Raw genomic sequence first — 21,116 nt, 5'->3', positions numbered from 1 at the left:
CTCCACTCCTCATCCCAAATCTCTGGACAAGTTCAGCCACTTCCAGTGAACTCTTCCTCACCACAGACCCCTTTCCCTTCTCCAACCCCTTCATTGCCTTGACTCCCTCCTCAATTCAACCCCTTCTTCACTCTGACCTCTTCCTCAAGTCCAGCCCTCTGCATGGCCTGGGTGATTGGCAAACCTTTTAAATGAAGCTGACTGATCCAAGGGTGGTTTTTAACCAATAACAACCACATCCTATACTCAGCATAAGATTAGTGGTTGGAAGATTCACAAGGCCGGTTCCAGGGATGTGGGTTAACTCTCTGAGGAGAGATTGCGTAGGCTGGGACTGTATTTTCTGGAGCTTGAAAGAATGAGAGGAGATGTCAGCAAAACCTACAAAAACCTTCATGAGCTTGACAGACTCAATGCAAGGAGGATACTTCCCCTTACTGAGGAGTCCTGGACTAAGGAAGCCCCATTTGAGAATGAATAGGCTATTTAGGACTGAGTCGAGGAAAAATAACTTCATCAGAGAGTGGCAAAACTTTCAATTCCACATCTCGGAGGGTTGTGGAGGTTCAGTCATTTTGTACATTCAAAATGGATATTGATAGATTTCTAGACATTAAAGGAATCAAGATATTTGTGGAGAGTGCAGGAAAATGGCATTGAGGCAGTAGATCAACCATGATATTTAAGTCATAGGACCACAGAGTCACACAGCACATCTTTTGCTGAGTATGATGGCAGATCCTTGGTCTCAGTCCCAGTTTCCCTTGCAATTGAAATCTCTGATTTCTGCAACATCAGCCTCAACTTTGAACATATTGAATGCGAGTGTGGATAATTCCAAAGCTTTTCATAACTAAAAATGTCCACACCTCAGTACCAATTCCCAACATTATCCCGTGATTGTGTCCCTGCATCTAGATCCCTCGACCTGAGGAACCTCTCTGCATCTCCCCAGCCAATCCCTCTTGGAACTCTGTGGTGTCCTTCTCATATTCAACTCCAATGAGCAGAATGGTGGTTTTAGCAACTAATGCCTGGGGCATTCCATTGATGATCTGGTCATGAAAGTTTATGGGGTAGAAGCAGACCACTCACCTGACCGTCATGGTGACCAAATTGGGCAAAAGAAAGACCCTCCTGCTCATCCAGAAACAATGTAAATATGTCTGCCTCTACTTCCATTTCAGGAGTTCTGCACTTCCACTGTTCATTGGGAGAAATTGTATTTCCTCTATTGCCTCCTATTTTTTCCTACCAACCACATTTGTCACTCTATCTTCGAAAAGCAATCCATTCATGGCCAGTCTTAGTCTTCAGGGGCAGAGCCAGTCTTCAAGCTCTTGCATCCCTTCCTTCCATTGCTGGCGATGGATAGAAAGCCTTGCTTGAACAGACAGGTGGAGTTTCCATAGGCAACATAGTTTCTGCAGGTGAGGAGATGAGGCCTGAGAGATCAGCCATGATCATACTGCGGGGCAGGGCAGGCTTGTGGGCCGAATGGCCTGGACCTGCTGTGATTTTCTTGTGTTCTTATCAAGATGGACAGACGAGAAGATAATACATTTGCTAAGGATTAACAGGTGGAATCATTAGATATGAGCAACATTGGATATTTGTGATTCCCACGGATGGAGGTTAGAATTCCCACAAATGTGTGGACATGAACTCTGCCTGTTCATTAAACCTTACCTGTCAGTGTGTACAAGTGCTATCAGTTCAGTTACACAAGACCTACAGGTCTACTGGAACTCCACCTGCCCTGTGTTGGAACTGCCCCTGTCTATCTTCAGGGGGAGTTCCACCTATTTGACGAAGGAGTGAGGATCACAATCTCTGCTTCAAGAGAGTCAAGAGTCGAGTCAAGAGTCGAGTCAAGAGTATTTCCCACCATGAAATACAGATTGTGTTAGTTGGAGAACCGCAGATGCCTTAGAGGCCTCCTGGCTAAACAATCCTTGGAAAAGTTAACCATTGTTAAGCCTTTGCAAAACAATGGGTTTATTTTTAAAGCATCTGTCTGGTTTGGAAGCAAATAGTCTGTTTTTTTTTTGCTTTGGTGGTGTCTGGAAATTTCTCAACTGGGATAGTGCAGCTGATAACCTTCAGTAGGTTAACCACGGGGTTGCGGTGAGAGATTTCACCGATACATTAATCTCCAAAGGCTGATATTTAAACCATTTATTTGTTTAGATGTACGCTTATGTTTTGCCACGTTACTTCAACTAAAATGTTTCAATCAATAATAAAATGGATGCGGTGATTCAAGTCACAGCCAAGATACCCCAAGATCCTCTCCCTCGTTGGTAGGACATTAACAAATAGAGCGATCAGGTTGTCAACTGATTGGGAATTCCCCCCATTGTCTCTTTAGGAAAACCTTTTTTTTTTAAACAACCTGAGTGCTTTTTGAGGCAAAAAGGATTTATGATGAATGAGTGAGTGAGGATGGTTATGTGCACAGACTGGACACATATAGAAAGAGGGGATCTGATTGACATATTTAATGCCATGGAGGAATGGGTGGCATGGTGGCACAGCGGTAGAGTCGCTGCCTTACAGCGCTTGCAGTGCCGGAGACATGGGTTCGATCCCGACTACGGGCACTGTCTGTATGGAGTTTGTACGTTCTCCTCATGACCCACAAGAGATTTCTCCGAGTTCTTTGGTTTCCTCCCACACTCCAAACACGTACAGTTTTGTAGGTTAATTGGCTTGGTATGTGTGTAAATTGTCCCTAGTGTGTGTAGGATAGTGGGGGGATCGTTGGTCGGCGCGGACTTGGTGGGCCGAAGGGCCTGTTTCCGCACTGTATCTCTAAACTAAAAGAAAAACGAAAACAGACCACAATTGTTCCAAAATGGAAGAGAGGTCAAGAACTCAGGAACAAAGAATGACCCGATTGGCAAAAGTACCAGAAGTGATTTGATGGACCAATGTGGAAACAAGGAAATGCAGATGCTAGTTTTACACAAAAGGACACAAAGTGGAGTTGAATGGACTGGACTGGAATACTTTATTATCACATGTGACAAGGCACAGCAAAATTCTTCTACCCAAGGAATGCAAATAGTCACCACATAAACGGCACTGATAAAGTTACAAAGTATCCCATGTCGTCTCCTCCTTTGTTTGCTCCCCCCCCCCCCTCTCCCCCCCCCCCCCCCCCCCCCCCCCCCCCCCCCCCCCCCCCCCCCCCCCCCCCACCAGGTTCTTCCTTGTTCTTCCTGGCCTAACTCAGCGGGTCACGCACCGACTCTGGAAAACATGGATAGTGAAGAAGGGCCCGGCCCAAAACATCACCTATCTATGTTCTCCAGAGATGCTGCCTGACCTGCGGAATTGGTAATGGTACGAGCTGCACTGCTGGGGAAATCAGGGGTGTCCAGGGACTAGAAGCTAACATTGATTTGTCTGTTCTTTCATGTTGTAGTTGGCACCATTTCAACTGTTTCCTGTGATGTTAAAGGAAAACCCTTCCAATTACTGACCACATTATTAACTGTTATTTAAATTTGACAAGAAACTAACCTGGCAGGCGGTCAAAGCAGTTTTTGAAGTGTTCAAAGGGAATTTCATCCACAATCTCCAAATGAAACCATTTAATGAATTTGTTGAGTGAAGCAAATGTCTGTAAAAGATACGTACAATAATAGTGTTTATGAAGATGACAAAACTAGAGATGAATAGCACCTTACTTTAAACAGCTAAACACAAGATAGGCATTACATTTAATAATGATTAGCAATATTGTTGATTATGCACACTATACTCTGCTAATACAACCTAGTATGTAATTATTTTACTGCAGCTAATTGTTGCTTTTATAATAAATGGTCAGATTTTCTTGATCAGCAATGCTTCACCTTGCACGGACTTTCATCTTTTAATCCCTTTATCCTTTCCCATCCCCCTAATAACATATCCATGGAATTAGAATTTTTTTCAGACTGCTATTCTAGTGAAAACTGTTAAATATATTTATTTATAACCTTCACCAGCACTGGCGAAAGTTCAATTCCTTGAAACATTAAGTCTGTTTCTCTTCCCACCGATGCTGCCTGACCTGTTGAGTGTTTCACGGCCATTGTGGGTTTTTTTTTGCGCTGGTTAAACCCCAAGATAACTGAGGTTTTGCAGATTAATGAATCTGATTCCTCCAAAATATCTCCAAAACTGGGGTATCAGTGCGGAGACAAGTCCTCTTCCCTCACTCACAGGCCCCCAACACACTGACCCACCCTCAAACTGATCCTCCCCCACTCCCTGAGCCTCACACACAGACTCTCCCTCACACAGACCCCTCCCTCACACATAGACCCTACCTCATATGCTGACTCCTGCACAGACGGATTCCTGCACATACTGACTCTCTCTCACACATGCTCTGACCCTTCTGTTCTTAAGCTTGGGTTGGAAAAATAAAAAGAGATAGCGGAGAGGCAGCAGTGAGTGAGGACTGTGCAGAGATGATGGTGTGAGCTCAGTAACAGCTAATGAGCAGGAGAAGTTGGGTGTGGGGTGGATTAGGGAAATTCCAACAAGGCTCCTGCTCATGACTGTTTCAAGCTCACACCACTGGATGTACCATTGTCCGTTCGATGGGACCTGCTCCTGGACTGTTACCGCCTTGTTCCCCATCCCCAATGTGAGGGAAATGGAGAGGGCCGCTTGCTGCCTGCCTCACCCACTGCACCCTTCCCATTACAGTACAATGGGTGAGAGAGGATGACAGCTGGTTTCCAATGGGAACAACAAGACAGCAGGGGGCACAAGAATATTCATGAAAAACTGCAGATGCTGGAAATATGAGATAAAATCACCAAATGCTGGAAAAATAGAGCAAGCCAGGTAGCACCCATAGAGGGAGAGAAACAGTTAACATTTCAGTTTGAAGTTCTGATGAAAGGTCTTTCACCCAAACATTATCTTTGTATCTCTCTTTACTGACACTACTTGATATGCTGAGTGCTTCCAGTATTTTGTTTTATTCACAACATATTTAAGATGCTTTGATTCCCAGAAATGTCTAAGTCTCCTGACTCCTGTAGCTTACTGCTATTAAAAATTAATGACATTTTGTTTGTCCTGTCTGCAACAGATTCATGTTTTTGAAATTCATCTAGCAATTTAGACATACGTCAGTAACATATTTATACAGTACCTGAAACATAGTAAATTCTCCTGAAATGCTTCACAATAATGTTTAATACCGATTGTGTAGAAAGTAATATGAAGATAGGCAATTGGCTTCAGAAGGAAATTCCAAAGATGACCTGATCACCACATATTTGGATATCTCATTCAGGAAAAACTCAGACAAATCTTTAGATTAACAGTAATACAGACTGACGCCCGGAATAATCTCACTTGTAAAATTTCCCCCGTACGTTCTGCTTCCTGTTTTTATCTGCGCTCACATTATTTCACAATTCCTTGCTTTAATCACCAATGAAGGATGTCAGATGGTTTCTGGAAAAGCAACAGTTCTCTCATGTTAACGGCAGCAGTAACCTCTGAGCCACTATAACTTAGCAAACATTTGCAGAATGAATGCCAGGAACACTTTGCCCTGTTTCCCTGCACGTATTGGGGTTCTCAAGCACATCTTTGGCCACTATCCCGACTTACCTGTCACGGATCATAATTTCACCCTTCACCTACATTAGCAAAGAAAGGGGCTCAGCTATGAGACCAGTGCTTTTTTGTGATGATACATTCCAGAGTTGCTGCCAGACCCGCTGAGTAACTCCAGCACTCTATGTCTTCTACTCTAAACGTCGATATTTTGTTTTACAGCTACGTGACATCTACGTTGTGCTTACCAACACATTTTTGTGGTGAAAAAAAGCACTATGTGATACTATCGAATCTTATTTTATTGCCACACAGAATAGGCAATACTTTCAGTAGTAATGTCTCAGTAAAAGTCCTCTCAGTAGTAATGTCGTTTAAAGCAATCGTACGGCATTTTCTGATTAATCATGCAAACTCAGCATTGATATTGATCATTCATAACCACGGCCCGCGGACAGCGGCTGTTGGCACGGTTTCTACAACTTTCGCTGTTACATTGTAATCAGAACAAAAACAGAAAGCACTGGAAATATTCAGCAGGTCTAGAAGCATCTCCACTGAGACAGAGAAACCAAGGTAATGTTCTGGATCAATGACAGAAATAGCTTTTCCCTCTATGCAGACATACTGAGCATTCCTATAACTTTCTCTCTTTAGTTTAAGAGACTAGATTGTTATCTCCTTCCATCTCCTGGTGGTTTTGGCAGATCGAGTCAAATTGTATCCCCAAGCTATTTAACTGTGGAGGATAGTGAGTCTGGTCCAGTACTGTCCTGCCAATATCTGTCCTGGCCGATGCCTCACACCAATCCAGGTTCAATCCTGACCTCGGGTGCTGTCTATGTGGGGTTTGCACAATCTCCCTGTGACCCACGTAGGTTTCCTCCGGGTGCTCCAGTTTCCGCCCACATCCCAAAGACATGCAGGTTTGTAGGTTAATTGACCTCTGTAAATTGCCCTGAGTGTGTAAGGAGTGGATGCGAAATTGGGATAACATTGAAAACATAGAAACATAGAAACATAGAAATTAGGTGCAGGAGTAGAGGCCATTCGGCCCTTCGAGCCTGCACCGCCATTCAATATGATCATGGCTGATCATCCAACTCAGTATCCCGTACCTGCCTTCTCTCCATACCCCCTGATCCCTTTAGCCACAAGGGCCACATCTAACTCCCTCTTAAATATAGCCAATGAACTGGCCTCAACTACCCTCTGTGGCAGAGAGTTCCAGAGATTCACCACTCTCTGTGTGAAAATTAGCGTGAACGGGTGATCGGTGGTCAGTGTGGATTCGATGGGCCGAAGGGCCTGTTTCCATGCTGTATCTTTCAATCAATCAATCAATTCATCCACACAGACTTTCGAGTAGAATTTTTTTGCATAAATTCTGCCTGGTTTTAGCTTTTATAATAAACACACACAGGCACATGCATTTGCTCTTGCCAAATACAGTTCTCCGGACACAGATTTGAAGTTCTCCTAGCTCGGTGCAGTGCCGTCCCACTGACTCAGCGATCACTCACTGGAAAGTCCTTTTGCCTCCGAGTCAGCAGCTTGTGGATATGAACCATGTCTAGACACTTGAATGTAAGCAGCCTGCCTGCACTATACCATATTGTACAGTGCTGAACTGAAGGGGTGCAACGCTGTGTAAGGTGTCACATTTCTGAGGAGGCTTGGTTGGGCTAGGCACCCTTAAGGCCAGTTTTCCAAAGACATGATTCTCCCTGGACCCCATGCACCTTAACAAATATTTCCGATGTATTCACTCTAGGAGCTTGCCTGCCATCAAATGCCTGCCAGGCTTCCAATTCTGGCCATACGGTTAGTGGCTACAAAACGATTTAAGCTGTGCTGGGGTTGTGAAGGGTGTGAAATAAATAATAATTCTTCAATTAATGAGCCTCTGGGGAAGGTGCAAGTTCTTCTTTGGATGTAACAGCACGGCGAGAAGTTGTTATGGTTGTTGTAATAACCTGTGGTCTTAAAATAGACTTTTCTTTCCTCTTATCAAGGAGAACAGGATGCATTTAAATTCTTGGCAAAAGGAAGAGCTAAAGATGTTACGTGTGTGGGAGGCAGTGCACGCCCTCTTTCAAAGGCATAAAGCTTTTAAACACCAGCACACGGCAGCACAGGCAGTGGAGTCCTTTGGACACTGGCGAATGCTTGGATTGGATATAGGGAAGCCAATCACCAGAGAGAGATTATTGCACGGAAAATAACTCAGAGACTCTGAAGTCCCAATTCATCAGGTCATACTGGGTAGGTGCTTTGTGTTTATCTCTTACTTAAATGTTTGGAACTTATTTGTGGTGTTTAATGTTAGTGTGTTTCTGAGATGCTTCAATGAGCCCTCAGCTGCACTGGCAAGTCATTGCATAGATGGCAAATGATTCAGAAATTAAGATGGGTTGCAGATTTTGATGCTCGTCGGAGATTCTCTCTCATATTCCCCAAAGGTCAGAAATTTAACTGGGAAATAGCTTCAGTGGTGAAAGTTGATTGGTGGTTCAACTCACTGGCTCTTTGAGTGTGTGAGTCTGTACAAGTATCAGCTGGCTGTTCAGCGGGGGTCTGAAGCCCATTTTCTATGTTCCCATGCTTGAGTACTTTAGGGACAGGTGTGACAGCTGATAACTGGGGCAGGAGCGATGTAGGAATTCCCCTATTCACCATCCCTGAGATGCACCAGACTTCACACCCAATTCCAATCCTAAATAGTGGTCTCCCAGTTAAACTATTGAACAGTAATGTACCTCATAGCTGAGTCCTAAACTGGATAAAGTATTCAATCATCTCACTTGACCATTCAGCCGTGGGGAGCATCTCAGATTGGAAATGCTCCACCTATGGTACTCAAGCGAGGGGTGATTTGCTACCAAGCACAAAGAGTATGATTACTCAACCATGGGGCATTATGCAGTAAGATCCAAGCTAGTGGGTTAGTCAACTTGTAGTTTAAAGATACAGCACGGAAACAGGCCCTTTGGCCCACCAAGTCTACACTGACCTGCGATCCACGCACACTAACACTATCCCACATGCACTAGGGATAATTTACAATCTTACCAATGTGAATTAACCTACAAACTTGTACGGCTTTGATGTGTGGGTGGAAACCAGAGTACCTGGAGCAAACTCATGGAGGTCACGGGGAGAACGTACAAACTGTGCAGACAGCACCCGTAGTCAGGATCGAACCTGGGTCTCTTGCGCTGTGAGGAAGTAACTCTACCGCTGCGCGACCGTGCCACCCTAATGGGTTACTCACAGCGGAGCCAAAGCATGTTGGACTTTTCAAGCGTGGGGTACCTCGCAGTTTTGAAATGATCATGCCCTGAAACATTTGCAAATACAAGTTACTGGTCTGCAATCCCAGACTGGGTACTGAGCTCAACAACCAATATCCTACCATTGCCTCAGCACGGCCAAGGTGAGTGAACCTGACACCATCCAGGTTTTAGCGCGGAGGAGCCCACGCAGCAACGGCCCAAAGCTTCTCAGATCAACAAAAGTTGCCTTGTGACGCTGACTGTGCTTAAAGCCGAGCCCTGTGTATCTTGCTGCTGAACCATACACAGGGAGTTGTTAAATGCAAATAAATCAGTCATCAGCCAATAAGCCCACAACTGTAAACTGCTGACAATTATATTCCTGGAGGAGAGGAATGTGTTTAATCCTTCGTTAGCCCACAGAGTCCTTCAATCACCAGAAAACCTGCATTTCCTTCCATTCAGTTTCACATCTCAAGCCCAACTAATTCCTTAATGCCTCGAGGTGCTGACACATTCTGAGTCACATTTACAAACCAGTATTGGGTCAGGCAGCTTTTAGCGACAGTGTCACAGCAACAGTGTAATATACTGTACATAACTCCTTTTAAATATTCGAAGGAACTTTGCAGGATTACTGAACAAGATGTGTCCAAACAGCTTGAAGTAAAATAGCCAAAAGCTTGGTTCAGGAGCAATTTTTAAAGAAATGCCTTACAAAATGCAGAGAGGGTTTGAGAGAAAGATGATGCAGAACTCACAGCCTTAACAACCAAAGGCAGGGTTGGTGGTGGAGTAATTAATCTAGGGGTTGGTCAAGAGGTCAGGTCCGGAGAGTTGTACTGATCACGGGGTAGGAATGGTGGTGATCACAGACAGAGGGGTGAGTTCGTGGAGACTCTATAAACAAGGGTAAGAAATGGAAATCTGGGTGTTCCCCAATCAGGAGCTGAGGAGCACTAGTGCATGTGGGGCATAGGAGATGTAGAATGGGTCAGTTTCAGGAACAGCAGTATGTTTGATTGAGTTCAAGTTCACGAGAATGTCCAGCTAGCCATCAACCCGTTGGAATGTAGAAACAAGCAACTGCACATGCTGATTTAGAAAGGAAGACACAAAGTGCTGGAGCAACTCCGCGGATCAGGCAGCATATCTGGAGAATGTGAATAGGTGATATTTCGGAACGGGACCTTTCTTCAGAATTGGAATGGTTGGATCTGCAGAGAACATAAGGTAGCAGGGATGTAGAACGTAGCAGTGTGATCTGGTTCACGCCTCAACTATACATTCCAACATCGCTTCCAGTTAGGAAGTCCCAGTCATAGCCATTGATAAGTTAGGTAACGTTAGCAGTTGAAAATGCCTCCTTTTCATCGGACTTTACATCCTTGTGATTGTGTCACTTGCAAACAGCTTCTGTAGAGCAGCTGGTTGTAATAGTTCCTCTACACCATAGTTACATAACTCTGAACTGCTTACACAGCAAGAGCTCCCATTTGGGTTAAGACCATCTGGAGATATGTAACAGTCCTCAGGAAATGGGTGGCACAGTGGTGCAGCGGTAGAGTTGCTGCCTTACAGCGGCAGAGACCCAGATTCGATCACAACTATGGGTGCTGTTTGTTACAGAGTTTGTATGTTCTCCCTGTGACCTCATTGGTTTCTTCTGGGTGCTACGGTTTCCTCCCACACTCCAAAGAAGCGTAGGTCTGTAGGTTAATTGGCTTTGGTAAAAATAGTAAATTGTCCGTAGTGTGTAGGATAGTGCTAGTGTACGGGGGGTGATTGCTAGTCGGCACAGACTTGATGGACCAAAGGGCCTGTTTCCATGCTGTATCTCTAAAGTCTAAATCAGATTCAGATTCAATTTTAATTGTCATTGTCAGTGTACAGTACAGAGACAACGAAATGGCACTGTAGGGAATATTAATAGATCAATTGAGACCTTGAGAGTTCTGAATTACATGTACACAGGGAGTCAGTTGTTGGATGGTTAAACATTGACCCACTTGGATTGACTCCCACTTTACGCAACAAACTAGGTTAGAACACCACAGGTCTGGATCAATATTAATCTGTCTGTTTCCAAAGCCACTTCCAGGATGGCTCTGCAGGAACAGTGCCAGTGTACTGGGACAAGGGGCTTGGGAGATTCTCAGTGGCAGGAGTGGGTACGGGATGAAGTTGGTGAATGTGAACCTGTGGTATCTGAGCTGATCTGAGGGTTGGGGATGTGGGTTGGGGATGTGAGGGTTGGGCCGAGACATTCAGTTTGTGCCAGCGTTGACCAATCCAACACCAAAATCCAGCATTGAACTAACAAAGGGGTGTGAGGAGGGTGTGAATAAAGTAATCATTTGCGGCTCCAGGAGCTATACATACAATGGCCAGTACTCTTCACATTTTTAGCTACTTTTTAGTGGTTGCAGCTTCTAACGGTGTGAGCTTTATTCTGATTTCTAACTTGCACTGACCATACCTTAAAACTGTACAATGATCATAAGAGAACTCTATATCAAACCTATCCTGGGAATGTGTGATATGACATTGTAGAAGAAGCTGTACCCTCTGCTAACCCATATCCTGGGGTAGAATAGAAGCAGCTTTATGTTATGTCCAAACCATGCTGTCTCATCCTGGGAGACTTTGATGGGATAGTGAAGAGGAAGCTTGACTCATTCTAAATCATGTCGTCCTTGTGTTAGGAGTATTTGATGGGACAGTGTAGAACCCAAGCTCTTGCTGTCCTGGGAGTATATGATAATACAATGTGGAGGGAGCTTTACTCGATATGTAATCTGTCCTAGACTCTGCCCTGGGCACATCTCATGGGACAGTCGAAGAGCGACCCTATCTCTGATTTTGACCTGGAAGTACTTTGGGCTGACCCTGTGTACAAAAACAAGAGAAAGCTGAATTTTTTCCAGTCCTGGGAATGACAGCAAATAGTTTGAAAAATACAAGATTCACCAGAAATTGAAAACAGACCAACAAACTTGTCATCTCAGAACATTAAGGTCAGATTTGACCCCTTTAGATTTTGGATGTAAACAAAAAGCTCCATTCAGCTTTGTTTGTAATTTAATACTAGGAACTAAACATTAATTTATGCCCAGAATGTCCGATTGAATTAGTTTACTCTGTTTTTGTTGAAATGACGATAGGCACAGGTTCCAGTTGGATTAGAAAATATGTATAGATTTGCAGTTTCAACCTTTCCCCAAGGATACCCATGTGTGGCACCATCTCAGCTCAAGCTTAAATATCACTCTTCCTATTCAGTGCCATTATCAGCCATTACAACCAGTTCCCTCAGAGCACTGCTACGTCTGAAGGCTTGTGGACTTAGGGAGCTGTTTTCAACACAGATGAGAAGATGTCACAGATGTAAACCCTGACACTGGAAGGGCTTTGGAAGCAGATACAATGTGGATTTCAGTGATTAAATGGATACGTTTGTAAAAGAGATTGAGATTTGTAGGCATGAAGGTTAAAATGTAACCACGTACTGGATTTTAGACAACTCTGTCAATAATCCAGCAAAGCCAAAATGGGCCTAATGGTCTCCTGGTGCCCAATAACCCTGACTAAGGTGATGTGGTAGGACACAGCAGGGGTTATGGTTAATATGATGCCCTTGCAGAATGGGTTCCACCCCTAAAGCTCCTTCTGCACTATCTTGTCAACCACTCCCAGAGCAGGGACAACATGGGTCTGCAACAGGATAAAGTGTCCTCTACTCTGCCTCATCAGACAATCTTCAGAGGTCAATATGGGTTAGTTATGCAAAAAGCTCCCCTATACTGTCCCACCAATGTCAATTAACTCCAGTTTCAGTTTGATCAACAATTGTTGGAAGATTATATAGTTGGAAAATGTTTAATGGTTTACCAGAAAAAAGCACCACTGATACTACCTCCAGTATCAAACAAGCATGTTGGTTAAGAGTTGGCTTATAAGAGAATATGGTGAATGAAGGGAGAGAAATTAAAGAATCGCCTCAGACCACATTCCTAACTGGATGATGGAGAGTCTCAAAAATTTATAATCTCCCTCCTGCTCTCTTTTCTCGCTTATCTCTTTTCCTCACTATCTCTTTTCCTTTTTTATTTACACACACTACACTTTTCCCTATTCTTTACTATCTCTTTTTTTCTTATTTCTCTCTTTAAAAAAAATAAAAAATGAAGTTGTACAGAGAATGTACTATGTTAACATATATTAGGCACCTGTAAAAAAGGTACCACTGTATTGTACTTACTTCTAATAAAATATTTAAAAAAAACAAAAAACAAATGTAACAGGCAGGTTGATTCACTGTGGTTAATCCTGTAACGTTTCAATCGCCAGATCAACATACCAAGATGATGATAATTGCTCTTGTTGCCCTCTTCTGTTTAAACATTGGAACTCCTGGAGAAGCACAGGAGGTGGACAATGCTAATAGGTGAGTAATCGATTCATTTTCATTAATCTCCATCCCCCAACAACAACAATCTGAAAATCATGAGACCTTTACAGTCAGGCCTCAGGAGCGTGTGGGAAGAAATCTGCCAAAATAGAGACGTAGGGAGCAACAGAGGACCAAAGACTTGATTAATTAGAAAAGCTGCAATTACTGGAGCAACTCAACGGAAGAAAACGAGAATTCAGGTCGGACTAAGACTGGGATGAAAACACATTCAATATAATTTAGGTGCAGAGTAAAATCAAACACATATCAGTCTGGAATAATATCAGTCTAGAGATTCTTCCTCTTCCCAGTCAGTGGTGCTGTACTGCAGGGTAGATGTGTCCTCGAGTTACACAGCACGGAAACAGGCTCTTTAGCCCAACTTGTCAATGCCTACAAAGATGTCCCATCAAAGCTAGACTTACTTGCCTGCATTTAACCCATATCCATCCAACCCTTTCCTCTCAATTTAACTCTTTTAAATGTTGTTATCGCACCTGCCTCTCGCAGCTTGTTCCATCTACCATTACTCTCAGTGACAGTATCTCTTGTCCTCTAAACCCAGTGAACAGCGGCTGCCAACGTCTGACCTCCTCATGTATCTGCGTGAGCTGAGAAATACCAAGGAGACTGGGATGGACGACCATGACCAGCGCGCCAAGAAGTCTCAGACCTTCTTTGACTATGGCCAAGACATGAAACTCGAAGGCACTTCGGATATCAGGTATCAAAGGATCGCAGACACTGGTCAATATCTGGGATACAGTGTAGCAATCTTGACTATGTCACAGGAAGCTTGTGACTTTCCAGTGAGTGAGGTGGCTGTATTAACTGGCATCGCCAATGCTGCAATGGGTACAGGTTTTTACAGTATGTACTATGTCCACATGAGTGCCTCAATTCTTTGATGGCATGGCATTCTTCCAGGGTGCAGGTTGAGGGAAGTAGAGCATTGGAGTGGGACATCAAAAAATGAGAGAAGGGGGTGGATGGAGACAAAAGTGTGGGAGTAAAAAGAGGAAAGGATGGCAAAGGGAACCAAGCAGAGTGAGGGAGGCAAGATGGGGCCAGGGAAAGAGAGTTGAATTATAAGGGGGGGAGGGAGAGAGGAAATATAGATTTAAGAGTATTTACAAAAGAGCTAGTATGGAGAAGAGACAAGTTTCGTCTTTAAAAAACGAGTTGTAGTGATCTGGGATATGTTCCTGGAAAGGAACTTTCAAACGTTGAAATTACAGAGAGATGGGGACAAAACGGAGGAGAAGGATGGTACCAAGGACTGCCTCCTGCAATCAAAAGACATGTCATAAAATGTCCTGTTATCAAAACAAAATCCTTTGTTTTTATGGAAATTATTAATGAACTGGTTGGAGAGATACATGGAGGGAGTTCCAGAGCTTGAGGTGTGGGTCGCTGTTTTGACTGTGTATTCACATGGGTCAGATTAATTGTACTGACTGACTGTTTTGATTCCAGCACTGTGCCACAGAGCAGGGTGAAGAGGCACCGACATAGCTTGGGACAGCAAAACTACTATCGACTGGGGAAACGGGGCTGCCCCCTCACCACCTGCCAGACACACAACCTGGCCAACTGGCTGTACCTGATAGCAGCCAGCAAGGGCAAAGATAGCACTGCCCCCAAGAACACATCAGACCCCCACAGCTATGGCAAGAAGCGACGAAGAAGATCAATCTTCCTTCCGGGGTATTCAACCAAAATAGCCCAGTAACAACATGTAGCTGACCCGAGTATCCTGTGACATTCAACTGTGACTTACACGCCACATCCTGAAGAATTGATCTTCCAAGGAAAAGACCACGGAAAATCCCACAACAGAAGACATTTTTAGTTGGTCAATTACAACAACCAACAGTCCCCCCCCCCCCCCCCCCCCCCCCCACCCTTTCCTATTTGTGTAATGAAGAGCAAGGGGATAGGGTCTGAGGAAGCATGGCACAAATGTTACTGAACACACTCCCTCTAAGAACTGTTGCAGGATCTTCTAAAAGACAAGTAGATGGAGACAAATTAATAAATAATCAAGCAAGTTACCTGCTCTCTGTAATTCTGTCTGCCCTACTCCATCCTACATCAGATTACCAAATAATTAACTTTATTTGCTAGCGCTTCAAAGTTGTCAGATGTGTGGAATGGGTCATCTCATCCAGAGCCCAACGCAGCACCAGAATGAAGTGACCTGGGACTTTGAGCCCTAAGAGTTACACAGGTCTTACTGCCTGGCTCTGCCATGCTATCTGGCGAATGGAGGTCAACGTATGAACCCTCTCCTCTGCAGCACAGTTGAGCTCCCATCACTTTGCATTAAACCTCTGTGCCTCGTGCCTACTCTTTGTCCTATCACTCCAACCCAGAGACCAATGTTGCTGCTAATTAGGCAGGACAGGGCACTGGACCAGTTGGTCGAATAGTAGTTGCTTGCTAAGTGTACAAACACAATATGTTGGACTTGCTTCCAAGTAGAAATCAGGGAATGGAAATGCCTTGACTGCCTGGTTGCATACAAAGCTTTCACTATATTAAAACTGAGAGAACTCAGTTTGTTCTTGGGTTAGTGGAGCAGCTCTGCCCCCAAGAGGCAATGGTGGGAGTAGCAGAAGATACATTTCTGTACCCTGCTGTAAGACCTTTGCATCAGCAGTAGTGGGCACTCATCAGCTAGATTGTCCTCCTGCTCGGTAAGGCATATGGAGCATCCGATGAGAAAATGAATATTTGCAATTTTTATGTATGTGGTGATGTGAGTGCATGTATATATATTGGTGTATATTTGCAAAAATATGTGCAGAGATATGGTATATAATTACATGCACATACATATATATTTGATTGGAGTCATACAGCACAGAAACAGGATCTTCAACCCAACTTGTCCATGCTAACCAAGATGTCTTATCCAGCTAGTCTAATTTGTCAACATTTAGCCATTATCCCTCTAAACCTTTCCTACCCATGTACCTGTCCAAATGTCATTTAAATTTTGTCATTGTATCTTTCTCAACAACTTCTTTTGGATCTTGTTCCATACACCCATCACCCTTTGTATGAAAAAGTTGCCCCTCAGTTTCTATTGGTTTTCCCCCTCTCATCTTAAATCAATGCTTTCCAGTTCTTCGTTCCCCTCTATCCTGGGCAAATGATTCTGTGCATTCACCCTATCTCCTCCATTAAAAATTTGATATACCTCTACATGATCACCCCTTAGCCTCCTGCACTACAAGGAATAAAGTCTTTGTCTGCGCAATCTCTCCCTATAGCTCAGGCCCTCGATTCCTGGCAACAAACACTTAAATCTTCTATGAACTCTTTTCAGTTTCTTTCCAATAGCATGGTGACCAAAACTGAACACAGTGCTCAAATCACTTTTTCCTGACTAATCAATGCCAACATGTCAAAAGCCTTCTTTACCATTCCATCTGTCTGGGATGGCACTTTCAGGGAACTATGTATTTGTACTCCTAATCCCTCTGCTGTACAACATTCCCCATGATCCAAACATTCCCTGTGAAGGTCCTGTCTCGGGTTTGACTTCCCAAAGTTCAACATCTCACTTACCTAAATTAATCTCCATTTGTCATTCCTTGGCCTACTTGCCCAGCTGATCAAGATCCCGATGTAATTCTTGTTAAACATCTTCAATGACTTCAATACCACCCATTTTTGTGTAATCTGCAAAATTAGTCATCATGCCTTATATAATCTCATCCCCATTGTTGGCATAGATGATGAACAGCAATGGTTCCACTGATTCCTGAGACATACCATTTGTCACAGACCTCCAATCTGAAAAGCAACCTTCCACCAACACCCACTGCTTCCTATCATTAAGCCAATGCTGTATTCAGTTAGCTAGCTCTCCCTACATCCCATGTGATCTAACCTTCACCAGCAGCTTACCATGAAGAACCTTGCCAAAGGCCTTGCTGAATTCCATATCGGCTTTGTCTATGGCCCTACCCACGTCAACCTTCCTGGTTACTTCTTCAAAAAAACTCAATCAAATTCTGGAGATAGGATCTGCCACTTACATGCCCCATAATCACCCTTTGTCTTTTCCAAATGCATGTATATCTAGTTTTCATGCCTTTCTCTACAGTAAAAAGAGTTTAAATATTAATTGATGGCCTCACATCCTGTGGCTCTACACATAGATGACCACTTTGGTTTCTGAGGGAGCATTCTCTTTCGTTATCCTTTTTGCAATAACGTACTCAAAAAATATCTTTGAATATGTATATATATATTGTGTGTGTGTGTGTGTGTGTGTATATATATATATATATACAGCACTGAGTAATTGGTATAACACTGGTGTGTGTGGCAAGTACCAAGGCTTAAGGCAGATTTTAGGTGTTACAGCAGCACGGAGATCAGAACAGGACACCATTCTGCGATGTTTCATTGCAGTGTCCTAGATCTTGTCCTTTCAGTTCTGTCCTAGATGCCACATGCAATCCAAGACATTTCTACCCAATCATCCAAAGGCATGGTTGAAAATCCCAGCAGAGTGACTGTGCTTGGATCTGGGAGAAGTGTTTGGAGAAGGGCAGGATTTTTAGTCATTTTAGGCTGCGAGCCTCTCTTGAATGTTTTGGAAGTAAACAAGAATTTCTTTCTTAAATTATCAATAAAGTTTCCAAGCAATGCACTAAATACTTTCACTTTAATACTTGAAACAGGGAAAAGAAAATGTATATTAATTAATAACTTAAATAAAATTGCATTTTGAGTGAAATAATGTGCATAATGTAAGAGTCGTTATGGATAGAGTGCTGTACATTTTTATATCACTCATTAAAGATTGCTATTTAATAAATCTTGTTGCCAGGGTCTCGGTTGTGTTGTGTTGCTTAAGAGAAAAGTAAGTCACATTTCAATAACACGTTTCACATTTCTTTCAGGCAACATTAAAAAATTCATAGTTAAATAAAGTGTGATAATTGCAGCAGCTGGTTCATATGCAGCTAGGTCCCACAAGAGGGAGGGATGAATGTCTGACTAGATAACCTGTTTTAATGATGTGGTTTGTGGGATAAATATGGGCAAACACTTCAAGACAATCACCCTGCATTGCTTCAAAGTAGTGCCTTAGGCTCAGTAAAATGGACAAGAATTTCTCAAGCACCATTTTGGTCTGTAGGACACCCCCAAAGCGTTTGCCAGATAGAGAAGTGAATTGGAAGGACTGTCACTGGTGTATGTTCATATGTCATGGTATTAAAGCTACAGCTATCATGTGAGAATTACATATTTTATATATTACATACTGAAACACATGATAAACTAGGCAGAAGTAAGCATGGTTTGGTCTGACAAATCTATTGGAATTCTCTGAGGAAGTAACAAAGAGAACAGACAAAAGAGAGTCTCATTCTGCAATTCTATTCAAAATGGATTTTGTTTACTTGGATTGTCAGAACACTTTTGACAAGGTGCCACACGTGAGGCTGCTAAACAAGATAGGAGCCCATGGTATTAGAGGCAAGGTATTACTAGCATGGATAGAAGATTGCTGACCCTAGTGGGAATAAAGTGGCCTTTTGAAGTTGGTAGCCAATGACTAGTGATGTTCCACAGCGGTTAGTGTAGGGTCTGCTACTTTACACATTCTATGTTAATGATTGGGATGATGGAATTGATAGCTTCGTGGCCAATTGTGTGGATGATGCCAAGATAGGTGGAGGGGCAGGTGGTGTTGAGAAAGCAGGAAACCTGCAGAAGGATTTGGACAGGTTGAGAGAGAGGGCAAAAATGCAAATGTAGACAGCATAGCAAAGTGTCCAGTCATACACATCAGTAGAAAGAATAAATGCCTAAACTCTTTTCTAAATGTGGAGGGGGTTCAGGAATCAGAGGTGCAAATGGACATGGGAGATCTGGGGCAGGACTTCCAAAAGATTAATTAGGTTTCAAGGTCAGTTTATTGTCAAACGCACCAATTAAGGTACAGTGAAATTCGAATTAGCAGGTTAAGTCAGTAGTAAGAAAGGTAAATGCAATGTTAGCATTCGATTTGAGAGGACTGAAACATAAAATCAAGGATGCAATGCTGAGGCTTTAACATTTGGAATGTTATGAGCAGTTCTGGGCCCTGAGGAAGGATGTGCTGGCGCTGCAGAGGGTCCGGAGAAGATTTATGGGAATGGTCCTGTTGATGATTGGGTTAGTGTATGAGAAGCATTTGATGGCTCTGGGACTGTCCTCGCTGGAGTTTGGAAAGCTGAAGGGGAATCTTCTGAATGAAACCTTCCAAATGAAATGCCTAGAGTGGCTGTGGAGAGTGTGGAAGAAAGAACTGCAGGTTTAAATCAAAGATAGACATAAAATGCTGGAGTAGCTCAGCGGGACAGGCAGCATCTCTGGAGAGAAGGAATGGGTGACATTAAATATGTGGTGATTCTGTGGAATTCATTGCCATAGACAGCGGTGGAGACCATCATTTAGTATTTTTAAAGTGAAGAGTTAGGTTTTTGATTAATAAGGGTGTCAAGGGTTATGGAGAGAAGGCAGGAGAATGGGTTGAGGGGGAAAAATAGATCACCATGGAATAAATAATAGGCGAGGCAAATTTCCAACAAGAGAGATCAAATTGTTCTGATGATATTCATCAATAATCTCAATCCTATTAGGAATAACACTATGTTCCCATTGGCGCCTCCCTGTCTGTGAAAACATTTCCTTAGTTTTGAGTTGCCCAAATATGACCTATCAACAGGCAAGGAGGGATTCAGCACATGTGCATCTCACACTCAAGTTCTTACAGTAGCCGTTTTCACACAGCATTCCACTGAGCCCCTTCCACTTCATGAGTACAAGCTTCACCTTATTCATGCGATGTGTTGGCTGATGACTGTCCATTGTCTGTATGTGACTTACCTGTAAACTCCAACCATTCTAACCTTCAATCTTTGAAGGGCCTGAATTCACTGACTCTACGAACTTCACCTCATTAAGAATTGCAACTTTCTGTCAATAGCAATACCAGGCAACATGCATCAGTTAGAGCTCACCTGTCAAACTCTATCTGTACACCTGCTGGAGCTGCATTTGTTTATCTCTAGGAATTCTACCCATCTGTGGAAGGCCTACCTTTCTGTCCATAGTTGCTGTTATTGACCATATGTGGAACTTTCCCTGTTCTTCAACAGGAGTTCAAGTTCTCTCACTACACAGCAAGTCAACTCTAATAAAAGTATTTGTCTGTCTCCAGGAAATCAACTTTCAACTCTAAATTACCTCCCTATCCACTCATTGGTATGCTCACAGACAATATTCAAAACTGGGGCAATGTAGTCAACAGCAGAAGCTTCTCCTTCCTCCTTCCACAAAACACTGAAATCCTAAACATTCCGCAGTCACTTCTGTGCAAACCCAAATCCATTAATTTCTTTATACAAACCGTTAGTGCTTCTTTTGAGAAGTCCACAATCTGTAGGACTCAGAATAGCAAGGGATATTGTTTGAGATTTCTCATTCACAATCTCATTTACCACTACCATCATTCAAAACCCACTCACTGTCCTTGCCCTTTTGCATCTCATCTCTAACGCTTGTCTCTTTGCCCACACTCTCTCTCACCATATCTTGTTTAATTGAACTTAGTTCAGAGATACAGCATGGAATAGGCCCTTCGGCCCACCAAATCAATGCCAACCATCGATCACATGTTCATACCAGTTATCTACCACACTATGCTATCCCACTTTCTCACCCACACCCTACACATCAAGGGCAATTCACGAGGCCAATTAACCTACAAACCCACCCGTCTTTGGGATGTGGCAGGAAACCGG

At 43.2% G+C, this 21,116-nt stretch overlaps 1 protein-coding gene across 1 annotated transcript; it reads left to right on the top strand.

Moving 5' to 3' along the window:
- Nucleotides 1-7,689: 7,689 nt before the first annotated feature.
- Nucleotides 7,690-15,110, top strand: LOC129713968 (pro-adrenomedullin-like). The gene is made up of 4 exons (XM_055663400.1): nucleotides 7,690-7,839; nucleotides 13,200-13,296; nucleotides 13,868-14,026; nucleotides 14,779-15,110. Exons 2-4 carry the CDS (start codon nucleotides 13,214-13,216, stop codon nucleotides 15,032-15,034), a joined length of 498 nt encoding a protein of 165 aa, XP_055519375.1. The 5' UTR covers nucleotides 7,690-7,839; nucleotides 13,200-13,213; the 3' UTR covers nucleotides 15,035-15,110.
- The last annotated feature ends 6,006 nt before the right edge of the window (nucleotides 15,111-21,116 follow it).

The sequence above is a fragment of the Leucoraja erinacea genome, chromosome 37 (genome assembly GCF_028641065.1).
Source record: "Leucoraja erinacea ecotype New England chromosome 37, Leri_hhj_1, whole genome shotgun sequence".
Lineage (NCBI taxonomy): Eukaryota > Metazoa > Chordata > Chondrichthyes > Rajiformes > Rajidae > Leucoraja > Leucoraja erinaceus.
This window is presented reverse-complemented; position numbering and strand designations above follow the sequence as displayed.